At 42.1% G+C, this 14,536-nt stretch overlaps 1 protein-coding gene across 1 annotated transcript in view; it reads right to left on the bottom strand.

The window, feature by feature from the left end:
• Window positions 1-14,536, bottom strand: part of LOC134527103 (discoidin domain-containing receptor tyrosine kinase B) — a 1,309,463-nt gene that overhangs the window by 179,711 nt on the left and 1,115,216 nt on the right. The window contains exons 9-10 of the mRNA XM_063359455.1: window positions 9,388-9,746; window positions 7,240-7,435 (exon numbers count right to left, since the gene is read on the bottom strand). Coding sequence (XP_063215525.1) covers window positions 7,240-7,435; window positions 9,388-9,746 — 555 coding nt within the window. The remainder of the gene's footprint in view (window positions 1-7,239; window positions 7,436-9,387; window positions 9,747-14,536) is intronic.

The raw sequence follows: 14,536 nt of genomic DNA, 5'->3' as shown, positions 1-14,536 counted from the left end.
ACAGCCTCAGAGTCACTGTAACAATCACTGTAGAAGACATCCTCTTCACCCAGATTACCGTATGAATTCGCTATCGATGATGTCGAAGTGTCTTCATCGTCTTCATGCTTCCTTTTTAGGAGTCCATCATTTTTACAAAGAATGGAGGATCTACTGAATATAGGCTTGAATGTATTCTCACTTTTCACGGTGTTGATACTTCCATTAGTTTCAGTCTTCCCGAAGCCATTAGCATCCTTCAATTTATGTTCTTCCTCACGATCGGGTGAGCTAATACCATCACGCTCAGGACAAGGAAAATTATTGTCGTAATGCAGTTTACTCTTCTTTAGTCTAGTGGATCCATCGGTGTCCTCTATGCCGTAAGTAGTCTTGACTTTACATGTTCTACCATGTCTTTTTAAGCTGTCAATTCGTGTTAACAACCTGCTACAACGATTACAGCTTAACATGTTGCGTAGTGGGTTTCTAGCACAATCATTCTTCTCATGACGTCTAGCATTCCTTCTCATGGCAAAATCCTTGCCACAGTATCTACAGCGGCTTCCTTCCGATTCAGCTGCAGATAACAAACCACGATCCATGGTAGCTTCTGTGACTAATGTTAGATACAAACTGTCAGTTTTCTCCAATTGGAACCATTTCTTAAATAGAGTTTTTTGAAATATTTCATCAGCGAGAGTTAAGTTATCTAATGTAAAGCAAATTGATGCAAGTAGTTCAGGCTGTCGTCAACAGATGGCGCCACGTGTTGCTTGCAGGTAAATAATATATATTTCATTAATGCGGGATGCGGAACGCTCACTATCGATCGCAAAGGGAGGTTGGCTTCGATAGTATCCAAGGAGAAAAAAGTTCGTCCTTCCTGCTAGTGCTTCTCAGATTTCTCACGGTCCGCCATCTTGGATTACGACGTCACGGCGGCCATCTTGGATGGGTGTGACCATGACCTTTGACCGAAACCGCAGGAATGATCGCAAGCACACGGATTAACCATCAAAATATTGATAAGAATAATCAGGAGCACACGGAGAAAACCATCATAAAATTGGAATCAGGAGCACACGGAGAAAACCACCACAAGTTTTCTTTGATATCATTTAAATACAAAAAAAAAAAAAAGAAAAAAAAATTCAAACATTCTGCTAGCTTGTGAACTTCTCATTGTTGAGCAAAGATAGAGTTAAAGTACAAGCCAGAATGTTTGAATTTTTTTTTCGTTTTTTTTTTTGGTATTTAAATGATATCAAAGAAAACTTGTGGTGGTTTTCTCCGTGTGCTCCTGATTATTCTTGCCAATTTTATGATGGTTTTCTCCGTGTGCTCCTGATTATTCTTATCAATATTTTGATGGTTAATCCGTGTGCTTGCGATCATTCCTGCGGTTTCGGTCAAAGGTCATGGTCACACCCATCCAAGATGGCCGCCGTGACGTCGTAATCCAAGATGGCGGATCGTGAGAAATCTGAGAAGCACTAGCAGGAAGGACGAACTTTTTTCTCCTTGGATACTATCGAAGCCAACCTCCCTTTGCGATCGATAGTGAGCGTTCCGCATCCCGCATTAATGAAATATATATTATTTACCTGCAAGCAACACGTGGCGCCATCTGTTGACGACAGCCTGAACTACTTGCATCAATTTGCTTTACATTAGATAACTTAACTCTCGCTGATGAAATATTTCAAAAACTCTATTTAAGAAATGGTTCCAATTGGAGAAAACTGACAGTTTGTATCTAACATTAGTCACAGAAGCTACCATGGATCGTGGTTTGTTATCTGCAGCTGAATCGGAAGGAAGCCGCTGTAGATACTGTGGCAAGGATTTTGCCATGAGAAGGAATGCTAGACGTCATGAGAAGAATGATTGTGCTAGAAACCCACTACGCAACATGTTAAGCTGTAATCGTTGTAGCAGGTTGTTAACACGAATTGACAGCTTAAAAAGACATGGTAGAACATGTAAAGTCAAGACTACTTACGGCATAGAGGACACCGATGGATCCACTAGACTAAAGAAGAGTAAACTGCATTACGACAATAATTTTCCTTGTCCTGAGCGTGATGGTATTAGCTCACCCGATCGTGAGGAAGAACATAAATTGAAGGATGCTAATGGCTTCGGGAAGACTGAAACTAATGGAAGTATCAACACCGTGAAAAGTGAGAATACATTCAAGCCTATATTCAGTAGATCCTCCATTCTTTGTAAAAATGATGGACTCCTAAAAAGGAAGCATGAAGACGATGAAGACACTTCGACATCATCGATAGCGAATTCATACGGTAATCTGGGTGAAGAGGATGTCTTCTACAGTGATTGTTACAGTGACTCTGAGGCTGTTGACAAAGGCATAGACTGTGATGAAGCACCTAGAGCTGACAAGATCGAAGAATGTGGTGATGTCCTGAGACCGAAACGATGGAAACGTCGTGTTATAATAAATAAATCTGATAATGCTTATTATGATCACTGGGACGATTGTGATATTAACAGTATTTATAATAAACAAGCAAGTAAGATGGTGGTAGAAGAGATTGATTACACATCATGGAAAGATCCAAACATATTGGTTGACCGGCTAAGACTTCTACATGGCTCGCTTTGTGCAGGAAACTATTCGTGCATAAAAGAAATATCCTTCATACTCAAGGAACTGAGGAAAGCTGGCTACATACAATAATGGCTTCCTTTACTTGTATTTGTGTAATGTTGAGAAGTAATTAAATATTGAAAGTAAAAATTTAATGTTTTTATTTCTTGTATTCTGATTTCCAACTAAGCCTGTGTGTTTCCGCTAATGTATGTGTGATCATTCCGTTTCCTTTGTGTACTGTGTGTACGTTCCGTTTCCTGTGTGTACTGTGTGTACGTTCCGTTTTCTGTGTGTACTGTGTGTACGTTTTGTTTCCTGTGTGTACTGTGTGTACGTTCCGTTTCCTGTGTGTACTGTGTGTACGTTCCGTTTCCTGTGTGTACTGTGTGAACGTTCCGTTTCCTGTGTGTGTACTGTGTGTACGTTCAGTTTCCTGTGTGTACCGTGTGTACATTCCGTTTTCTGTGTGTACTGTGTGTACGTTCCGTTTTCTGTGTGTACTGTGTGTACGTTCCGATTTCTGTGTGTACTGTGTGTACGTTCCGTTTCCTGTGTGTACTGTGTGTACGTTCCGTTTTCTGTGTGTACTGTGTGTACGTTCCGTTTCCTGTGTGTACTGTGTGTACGTTCCGTTACCTGTGTGTACTGTGTGTACGTTTCGTTTCCTGTGTGTACTGTGTGTACGATCCGTTTCCTGAGTGTACTGTGTTCATGGTATATATGTCTGATATTGACATGACCCGGACTTGCGGTCCGTGCCTTTACGATGACGGTGCTGCCTTTTCGTTGTCGGTGCTTCCAAAATGTGCTGCCTTTTCGATGGCGGTGCTTCCAAATGTGCTGCCTTTTTTTTTATTGTGCTTCCAGAATGTGCTTCCTTTTTGTTGATGGTCCTTCTATTTTTAATGTTGTTTTGACTCTAGTATTATTGTAGATGTTTCTTGATTTGACTAGCGTATTATTCCATACGGTGCATGTATATAAGCGAGTCCTAGACAGCAGGGCGCTCAGTTTGTTACTGACGTCGGCGGTGTAAGGATCACCTAGTTTATTTCTTCTGGTGCATTAATCACGTAATTACCTGTTCTTGCGAACTCGATGGCATCTTTACCGACTTTAACGTCGAACTCGATGGAGGTTGTACCATCGTCTACGGGAACCTTTACGACAGCTACGACGGAGAAGGAGCAGATTCCGTTGACAACCACGTCGACAACACTGTAGGAGATTTCAACAGACGCGATACCACCAGCAGAAGAGACTTTAATCCCGGTAGTGCTGGCTGTGCAGGAAAACTCGACGAACTTCGTTTCGCCCTCGATGGAGACTTCAATGGATGCCGAATCGACAATAACTAACGAACATCGGTGCTGTTACTGTGACAAGATTTTCTCAAACAGCAGCAATGCTCGACGGCATGAGAAGAGAGAATGTGCCAAGAACCTATATCGTAAAATGTTTGTTTGTGAGAAATGTCATAAGCAGTTTGCCAGAAAAGATAATATGAAAACGCACATGAAGACATGTAAAGGTCCTGCTGTGCGGCAGAAAGTAAAGGTTTCGGTGCAACAGCGATGCGTCGATGTTCATAAGAGTATGCCTGGAAATGGTACTACTGTTGCAACGTCCATATCTGGCTCGGGTCTGAAAGGTTCGTCTACATCGGCACGGTATCCTTGCAGCTACTGTGATATGTCGTTCACATTTTCCCATGATGCACGAAGACATGAGCGGAGCAAATGCAAAAAGAATCCTTCTCGTATAAAGTTTCGATGTGATGATTGTCATGAATGGTTTACTCGAATTGATAGTTTGCGACGACATGCGAAAATATGTAAAGGTGAAGTCTGTGTGCCTACTGCTGAACTACCTGCAGACATTTCGACTCCTCGCTTTAGATTGAAGGCTCGTGAGCGTACAATCAAAAAAACAGATGCGCAGCAACCGATTGCTATGACGACTGAACATGGACCTAAACCTAAGACTGTGTTCGGAGCATTACAAGTGAACGATAATGGCTTCTACTTGGCGCAGACTGCATTTCGTGGAACGTTGAAAGACTACTATTATCTAAATACGTTCGGTGAGTCGAAGGATATTTGTACTTTTCTTGATGATATCAGACAGGACATAATCAATCAGCTTACTGATGACGTAGCAACAAACGGACCATTAAAATATAACTTGTGGTTGGACTGTCTATATGGAAAGCCATATCCGTTAGATGACAAAGTGAAAAAGTGTGCATTCAAGACATCGGCTACAGTAATTTACAGTTCTAACGATGTGAAGCAAACTGTTAAACACGGTATCCAGAAACTCTGTCAAGAAGAGGAGAACTATGTCAGTAAAGGATCTGGTTGGACTCTGTCTAGTATAAACCGATTGGAGCTAAGAATAAGTCATTTCACACCGATGCGGAACTAAATGATTGATTATAAATTTGCTAGCTTTCGTAAGTGATCCTGTAGTAGAATAGAAATTATGTAATAAATATTCTGTTTGTAAAAGAACTTGCGGTGTTTAATTCCTCGAACCTGTTACTATTATGTTAAATTGATGTTATATTTAATTTTTTTGTATCGGCCAGGGATCGAACCAATGACCTTAGTCGATCTATTCAATCAGAATTCTATTAAGTTAATTTTTTGATGAATTTTGAACTTTTCCCCGAATCTCTAGCATTAAAATTACGGATTTTCAAGATGGCGGCCAAATTTCAAGATGGCGGGTGTCACAGCAATAATAAATGATTACTGCACTCTAGCGGGTAAGAATTAAACTAACATGGCGTCGGTGCACTCTCGCCGCCGATACAATGATGATGGTTTCCAACATCGAAGACAAGATGGCGGACATGACGTCATACTAGATGATGTTATATATGCTTTGAAAAAAGTGGTGGGGGGCAGTCTGTCAGCAGCCACCACAGGGGGAAGGATCGGTTGCCATTTTTAATTTTTTTTGACCTCGTCGGGTTCGAACCGAGGACTCTGAGCTCCGTGTCGTAAAGTACATTTATTATAAATATTTTATTAAATTTTTATTAAATGGATTTTTTATAATTTTTAAATTTTTTTTCATTAAAATCGGATAATAAATAAAAAAGTTAAAGATGGCGGCCGTAACAAAATTTGCAACGGTGACATCATCATCCAATATGGCTGCCATGACATCCTTATTTTCAAGGTCGGCGGCTTATAAGCGGCTAGCTCTTAGGAGTTTTAAGCCGCTTTTAGGAGTTTTCGTTTTTTCTAGGGCAAAGCGACTTTTGAGGATTTTCGAAATCCTAATTTTTGAACTGTGGAATTATTTGAGATTTTTTGGCGGAAATTTTTTTCAAAAAAATTGAAATTTTGGCGATTTTTGAGGAATTTTGGGCAATTTTTGCCCAATTTTGGTCATTTTTGGCGATTTTTGAGGATCAAATTCCAGGTCAAGGTCAAAGGTCAAGGTCAAGGTCATCCAAGATGGCCGCCGTGACGTCAGAGGTCGGTCGGTCATTGACCCCACCACACACCACAACCTGAATCCTGTTTCCGGACGCCCATTCATATACTACTTCCGTCACCCGACCGTCCGTCAATCACGTGAGCTGCAGCCAATCAGATTCCCCGGAAATTTCCATCCATTCGTCCGTCCGTCAAAACCTTAACAAACTTTAACTTTCGACGGACGTACGGACGGTTTGAATAACCTACAAAATGTTAGCAAGATGCCTATTTCCAGAAAACTTTACTATTTTAAAAGGTTTTAAAGTATATTTATATATTTAACCATTATTAACTTATGTTTGAACATATTTTTAACAACTGAAAATATTTTAATAAATATCAGAGCGAAAAAATTGAATTTAATGATTTATTAAGTACTTAAATGGAATGATCGTCAATATAATATATATATACAATATAAATATTTACCAGCATTTAAACTTATAGTCTGTTGGCAGCATTAAAATGGAAAGATATTTGACGGCCGTGCGAATCATTGTGAATCGCTCGGCTCGTTGATGGACGGACGAATGACGGACGGACGGCCGGGTGAATTATGATACGAGACGGATCACTGTTGAGTCCGTCTTTAATATGCAAAAAAAATTGGAAAAATAGTTCAAAATTATAATTATAGCATAAATATGGAAAATGCCAATATGGCAGGGTCTAATGTAATTGCTCGTAGTTTCTGGTATTTGTTTGGAGCCGTGTTATCTGCATGACGGGGCCATGGGGCCGGCTCCAGGAATCACTCACCTGGACAGCTAGCAGAGGTTGGATAGGCCTCCACCGGACCACGGGTTCACTGGGTGTTTTGAGGGGTCCCAGTGTGATGTGGGAGATCGGGGAAGGCGCTAGCAGTGCTGATAAAGTCTTAGGGCTCAGGACACAGGAAACTGTCTGGTCAGCTGAGTGTGGTAAAGGGGCTGAGGCGGTGACCATGCTGGGTTGGTGGCCCCAGCCGCTGGTCATTGCCGAAGCCCTAACACCCTCCCTATCAAACAGGGAGCGATCCCTCACTGTTCTGTTTTACATAAGCTCTGGACTGATATAAAAAGCGAACTGGAACGCTACTCCCACCCTACCCTATTAGGGCGCGTATGTGGGAGGGGAACGTGAGAATGCCGACCGGCAGTCACTGACCGGTGTAGTCCGGGCTGGCGGGCTGGCGCAGCAGGTCGCCCTTGGCGGGACCCGAGTAGGTGTTGAGGTGGTGGTAGGGCTCGTGGTACAGCGAGCCCTTGTCCAGCTCCCCGCCGCCGGAGGCAGGGCAGTCGTCCATCGACACCTGGCCATACACCTCGCCGTTAGCGCTGACGTTCACCCGCATCTGCAGTTCCTGCCCGGGACCAGGCACGGGGGGACCAGGCGGGCGGGAGGGGGAACAAAGAAAACAACTCAAATGAAACAAACAAGGATGGAGTTTGGACAAAATAAAATAAAACTTAGGGAAAAAAATCATTGTGCATACGATAATTGATAGGCCGTACCATACATTAGTATGGTACGTTGTGGAGGAAAATATCGTGCAAGGGAGAAATTACTTTGGGATCCACAAATAACTTAGAAACACACAACTTAGAACAGTCATAACTTAGAATTCTCAAAAAAAAATCTACAACTTAGAATTGTCATAAGTTAGTACGATCATTACTTATAAACACAACTTATAAACAAACAACTTCGAAACTTCGTTACTTGGAAATATAATTTAGAAAAAAGCAACTTAAAACTGTCATAACCCAAAAAAATAACACAACGCCGATCCACACAACTTACAATAATTGTCATAGCATAGAAACACACATCTTCGAATAGACATAGCTTAGAAAATTATTTATTGTGGGTTTCCAAGCAATGCATATCAAAAAGGTGTGTTTCTATGTTTTGACAGCAGCCCTGTATAAGGAATAAACTAGGGTACGCCCTGAAGATACTGCCTACACATCCCCCCTCCCTTTTAACATTTCACAAGGTGTCATCTTAAATTTTCGGACATGTTTAACGTCATGGCAACCATCTTGTTTTTAATGTGCGCTGTTAAAATGTGTGGAGCTCTTATGAAAGGAAAGAATTTAATTCTTTATAATTTTGTTAAAATTAAATATTATTTTTAATGTGAAAAAACTATTAATACCAGTGCATGGGAATGAACACGTATATTATAACGTTAATGCAAACCACAAAACTCGATGCAAATTTCTTAATAATTAAAAAGGAAATACATTATTATTTCTTGAAGGTAACTGAAAGGGTCAGGTCATTTCAACATTTACACAAGATACCATGAAAAATTACGTAAGCTATTTTCCAAAACTGGGTGCTACTTACTGACAAGTCATTTAAATTTTACACCAGCCTGCAGTAGAGTATCCGTAATGATAGTATTGGAAAATTCCAAGATAGTGACGCCAAACCTCCCTTAAAAATCAAGTGGAAAAGAAAATATATATATATATATACATATATATATATATATATAACGATATTAAGTGCAAAAAAATTGTGGAACACTGATTTCATTACCGCTAAGTTAAGCTGAATGTACTGCAAACCGACCACACCTTCGACTTGGGACGCCACACAAGTCGAGTGGTCAGCTCATTCGCCTCTCGCCAAGAAACGACCTGCGTTCGATATTTTACTAAGGTTGAACCTGGTATTTGTCTCTATTGAGGAACGAGCCGAGTTTCCTCGGGTTACTGCAGTTTCCTTTCACCACCGCATTCTTTCCATACTAATCCACAATCCGCCTCTAATTACCGTGACGATAAGAGGCGTTGAGATCCAGCCTAAGGATGGCCATCGCCATTTACAATACAGCGCGTAAACATAAATCGAGTATGGTCTTAACAGTACCAGTAACAAACCCTCGAACCATTGCACTCCTGTTATGCCATTTTTGTTTGTGATATGAAATAGGTGTACAAGTAACTGAGCATTACCGTGTATGAATAATATCACAATTGCCTATTCTCCTACGCTAACAATACACTTTTCGGAAATGTCTTAAATAAATGTACGAAATGAAAACTTGCAGAAATGTATTATCTTGTTCCAGGATAGGTTCTAGGCCCTCCTTCATTCGGGGAAGAATTGTGAATAACACTTCTCTTCCTCCCTTTCACGTAACGGGTAATAAAAATATCTCCATTGAAAACCTGATCATTTATAATGAGTAAAAACAAAATGTTGGTACACATTGTACAGTTATATTTTTATTGTACACTTTTTGAAAGCCGGTCACCGGGGCAGGCTGCTCGGTTGACTCATGACTGGCCACCCCCTCACCTTCATGTTGATGGTGACGCCCTTCTCGCCCGCCACGAAGGCCCCTGGCGCGACGCCGCGCGCCGCCGCCCGCAGCCGCCGGTTGCGCAGCACGATGAACAGGATGGCGGCCGACAGCAGCAGGATCACCGCGGTCAGCACGCCGATCACCAGGCCGATGTGCTGGCGCTGGTCCCCGGCGCCGGCGCCGCGGCCGCCCTTCTCGCCGGGCGCGGAGGCCGCGAGGCCGCGGCGGTCGTCGCGCGACGGCGTCGTGTGCACCTCGTCGCGCTGCAGCGGGTACTCCCTGCCGCCGGCGTGCTGGTCCCGCTGCCCGCCCTCCGCCGCCTCCTCCTCCGAGAAGTTGCCGGACAGCGGCACTGCGACAGGGGCTTCACGGTCGCACTGGCTCGCTCTTTTGCATTTGCACCTTCAAGTTACCAACAACAACTAATCCAGGGATCTTCGTTAATCTACGTCCTTCTGTCGTAAACTACCGACATTCAGTTCACGTACTTTGGACATGAATACAAAATAATATTATTAGTTGATTTAAAATAAAAGTACGTGCGGAATCCATGAGCGACAGAAGTAAAACTTCTTGCTTATTACATAATTAGTCATAGGAAATGTAATTTTCCTTGGCCGAGATCGCATTAAATATACAAATATGCACGCGCTAAATTATGCTATTGCGCAAGTGTGCAAATGTGTAAGTGTGCAAATATGCAGTATGCAGTTGTCAAAGTATGCAATTCTACGAGTATGCAATTGTGCAATATGAAAGTATGCAATTGTACGAGTATGCAATTGTGCAATATGAAAGTATGAAATAATGCAAGTATGCAATAATGAAAGTATGCAATTGTGCAAGTATCCGAGGATGCAAGTAAATAAGTATGCAGCGTCCTTTCTACCTCTCACCTGCCGTCTTCTATATCGGTTCCCCCACCACGTACCTTCGTAACGCTCGAAAATTGTAACAACCCCTCCCCCCCATAAAGAAGTTTCACTTCAACAATACATTCAAGAACTGTGGAAATCTACAGTAAGAACACACTTCTTTCGTCCATGCGTGTGTATACCTTTTGTTTAGACAGAAACATACAACTCCGATGTCTAAATACTGCGTTTTTTCTACGAATATTCAGTAATTTTAAATTTTGCAAAAATCTTTATTTAATTTAAATTGTTCCTTGAAAAGTCCGTAAATAGTCTAATAGTACAGAAAACGCCAATCTGTAACGTAGATGAAGTCACTTTTTAACCTTGCTCTTGCCATATTGTTTCGCCAAAAACCTTCCCTAAATGGTGCTTGATAACGTCCGAAGATGGTAAGTAAGTATGAATTAGAAACCTCGCCGTTAAATTAAGAACCTTTCAAAAAATAAGTCATTTAAAAACGTTTCCACAATGCAAACACTAGTTTTCAGCCAATGTTTTTGGGCGTCTAACTAATATGGCGTAACAATCAACTAAAGAGAAAAAAAAAACTGCTTTACACTCTTAAGGGGCCTGTCTAGTCGGGGTTACAAGCGCGACGCTCACTGGTGCTTCTAGCGTAGTGTCGTCTCTAAGCGCAAGACTGTGAAGTGGAGCGCAGTCTTCTCGTCGTCCATAACACAACTGTGAAATTTGGCCAGGCTGCCTGGAACCCCGTGCGCCCGCAGTTCGAGCCGGTTTACTGTCTCGTCTGCCCACCGCCGAGAGCACTTGTGCTCTCGGCCATCGCGCCAGACCTCGCTGCCGGCGAATCAGTGGGTTTACCCGCTTGCAGGGCTTGCCTTGCCGCCTTCTCGCTGTGAATATTGCTAGAACCGAGGCTGTCCCGCTGGCCTGGCCGCGGCTCCAGCGCTAGGGGAAGGGAATATTTACAGCAGCCCCATTAATTTTTTTGCAGGTGGCTGCCTGGGCAGCTGGGCTGGGCTGACGAGTGAAGTCATGCGCCCCTGGCTAATAATAACCCAGGTGTGCCCAACATAAATAATGCAGGCCGCAAGGCCCAAGTGCCCAACCCCTGCATGGCTGATTCTTTCTGCCCCGCCCAACTCTTCTTACCTGGACCTCTTCCCTCTTGTCCAGTAGTTTCTTGCTTGCTTTAATGCATGATAATTGATCCCTGCATGACCCGGCCTAGGGTTTTCCCTGTGTCTATGCAGGACTTACCTGGGTCACTTTAGTTAGCTTTTAAGTTAGGCAATCAAAGAGGCGTCAGTCATGGCGCCAATCGCAGCCATAGCTGGCCAATAAACCCCAAATAAGCACATGATGCACGCGCCCTTGTTCTGCATGGTTCATACTCCGCATGGTAGAGTGTATAAGCTTCGGCTTGAGACACACTTAGGTCCTCCCCTAACCTGGACCCCCCCCCCCCCCTTTTTTACATACTTAAAGATTAACTTAGGCTAGGAAAAAAAAGAGAAGTTACCGTAACATTATATGGCATATAAATAAAGGTAAAGGTGTAATGCAAGTCCCTTAAGTGCTTTCATAAATCTATACAAGATGTAATTATGCAGACGGGACTCCACCCCTGTTTATAAATATAATTATATATATATTTATGCTTCACATTTATTGTTTTCAGTTGTAGCTTTGATGTGTCACAGTAATCTTTTTTGTGCAGTCCTGTTGTATGGATGCAGACAAATTTTTATCCTGGCTTAGTATTTCCAGCAAAAGGCAGTCGAACTTAAGATGGCCGTCTCGACATGGTGCTGGGTTCGGATATATATATATATATATATATATATATATATATATACCAATTTTCAGGTGGATTTTTCAACTTCCGTCGTCAACGGAACAGTGGTGCTTCTTCGCGCTAAGTTCTACGGGTTCTCCACCAATCAAGAGCGGCTCCACAATGTGTGGCTGTGAGAAAGGGGGGGATGCTTTTTATTTCATTTTGGAGGGCATATTTTTATTCACGAACTTAAATTCACTTGTTTAACTTTTCTTTTCTCGAAAATTGTTTAGAACTATTTAACACTTTGAGTGCTATGGACGTAATTTTACGTCCTTCGATTTCTTTTGAGAAATGCGACGGACGTACTGGTACGTCCATGATCTAAAAATACTTTCCTTTGGCTAGTCGTAGTATTACGTCCGCCGTTTTACCAGTAAAAGTTCTTTGTTCATTTTAGTTTTGAATTCCACCGCTAGATCGCATAGGAATCGAACATGTGGGCCGATAGAATCGATTGTTTTGCTTTGACCAACCTGAACGCCCTGATATGAAAGACCACTGGAGCACTACACCAGTGGTTTCCTGCAACTTTTGCCCCAATTTGATGTCAAGGGATAGATTTTTATCACTGTTAGCATATTTTCATTTGACTGACAATGAGCACATGCAACAGAAAGGCGAACCTGGGTTTGATCCTTTGCACAAAGTGCGCCCACTCCTTGAACTATTGAGTCAGAAATGTAGAACATCATTTCAAGTTGCAGAAGACATAACAATAGATGAAGGAATGTGTGCCTACAGAGGCAGACTGTACTTCAAAAAATAAATGCCACAAAAACCCAGTCGTTATGGGATTAAGGTGTACGTGCTATCCTGCTATCCAACTCAAAGACAGGGTACGTTTGGAACTACGATGTGTTTTGTGGCAAAGACAATGTAGTTACCGATGTTGTCATGCGACTACTGGATGACTTGGCAGGAAAAGGTGATCTGTGAAATGGTGGAGGAAGTTGGCATTTCACATGATCCTTATTGGCATATCTAATGCGTGTATTATATGTACAACCAGATAAAACCAAGAAAATTATCAATTACATCTTTTATGAAGCAGATTGCCAGTGACTTGGCTGTAATCGAAGAGGACCCACAATATAAGCCATGTCGTTCTGGAGCTAGTTTGACTCACGGGAAAACATTTTCTGGAGAAAATTCCAGTTCGACGGAAAAAGAATCAAAAGAAGTTTAGAGTGTGCGCAGAAATAGGTAGATCAAGGACTGGCACAGAAATTCGCAAGGACACAACATGGCAGTGTAGTGTGTGCAAACTTGCAATGTGTATTGAACCTTGTTTTTCTTTGTACCATTCAAGAAAAAAATTATACATCATAGTGTACTAATATAATACAATTCTGTAGGCGACAAAAGAAATAATTTGAAGTGGATAACAGTGAAATTCAATAGACACATTGTGAAAACAGTGAAAATTATTACTGTAATTTATTTTTTATATTTTATAAAAAAAAGGTTCTATTCAGACATGTCTCTAAAAAGAAAACATTCAATATGTTTACCCATATATATGCATACAGGGGCTCACGCCGCAAGGGGTGGGGAAATAGGGAAGATGTATCCCCCCTCCTTAGCAAAAAAATATGGGCAAAATATCAGTGAATGCAGTTTTTTTTATATTGGATATTGTGTGGTGAGCAGGCATACATGCATATATGAAATATTAGTAAGCACAAGTTTGACCGAATAAATTTTAAATCTCACAAATAGTATTTTTTTTTCTTTAGGCGTATCGTAAAAAATGAATGTGATAAAGTTATTTGTGCCAGACTCTTACGTAATTAGACATATTATTGACACAGGCATAGTATAATCCTTCAATATTCCAGGGTGGAAACCTAAGGGAACTGTACCACCACAGCCGCCGAGGAACTCCATCTTCGCGACGATGAAGGCAAGAAGACCGTGCGGCACTCGCAAACAAGAAAGACCAGGAATAAACACGGAATGAAAAAAGAAGAGGGCAGAAAGAGGTGCAAGAGACACTTTTTTCTTGTCTTCCTCGTCCTTAACTATCTTTTGTTTTTCTTCTGTTTTTACCCCGGATGACGTCAAACCTGGCGACCGTAAGCGATTTGTCCCTCTCGGCGGTGGCTGGGTCGCGCTGGGTAAAGGAAGGGTTTGGGAGGACTTCCTAGACCTCATTCCTCTCGCCGCCGCGTCTGGAAGGCCACGCGCGGCCAGGGGAAATCGACATTCATGACGCTTCCCATCTCACATACCCAACCCCTGAAAAACCACGGTCTTTTTTGTCCCATCCTTTCCCTTTGTTTTGTATTCCTCCGCAGCACCGCCGCTATCATATATCTTTGCCGGCAGAAGCATCCTTTTTTTTCTCCACCTTTGCACCTAAACCCGTACACCTTAGGCTTTCAACGTCAACTGTCGCACGCCTCTCCCGAGCAGCGGGCC

The sequence above is a fragment of the Bacillus rossius genome, chromosome 1, assembly GCF_032445375.1.
Source record: "Bacillus rossius redtenbacheri isolate Brsri chromosome 1, Brsri_v3, whole genome shotgun sequence".
Taxonomy (NCBI): Eukaryota; Metazoa; Arthropoda; class Insecta; order Phasmatodea; family Bacillidae; genus Bacillus; species Bacillus rossius.
Note: the sequence above shows the minus strand (reverse complement) of the source record. Positions and strands in the feature narration are given on the sequence as shown.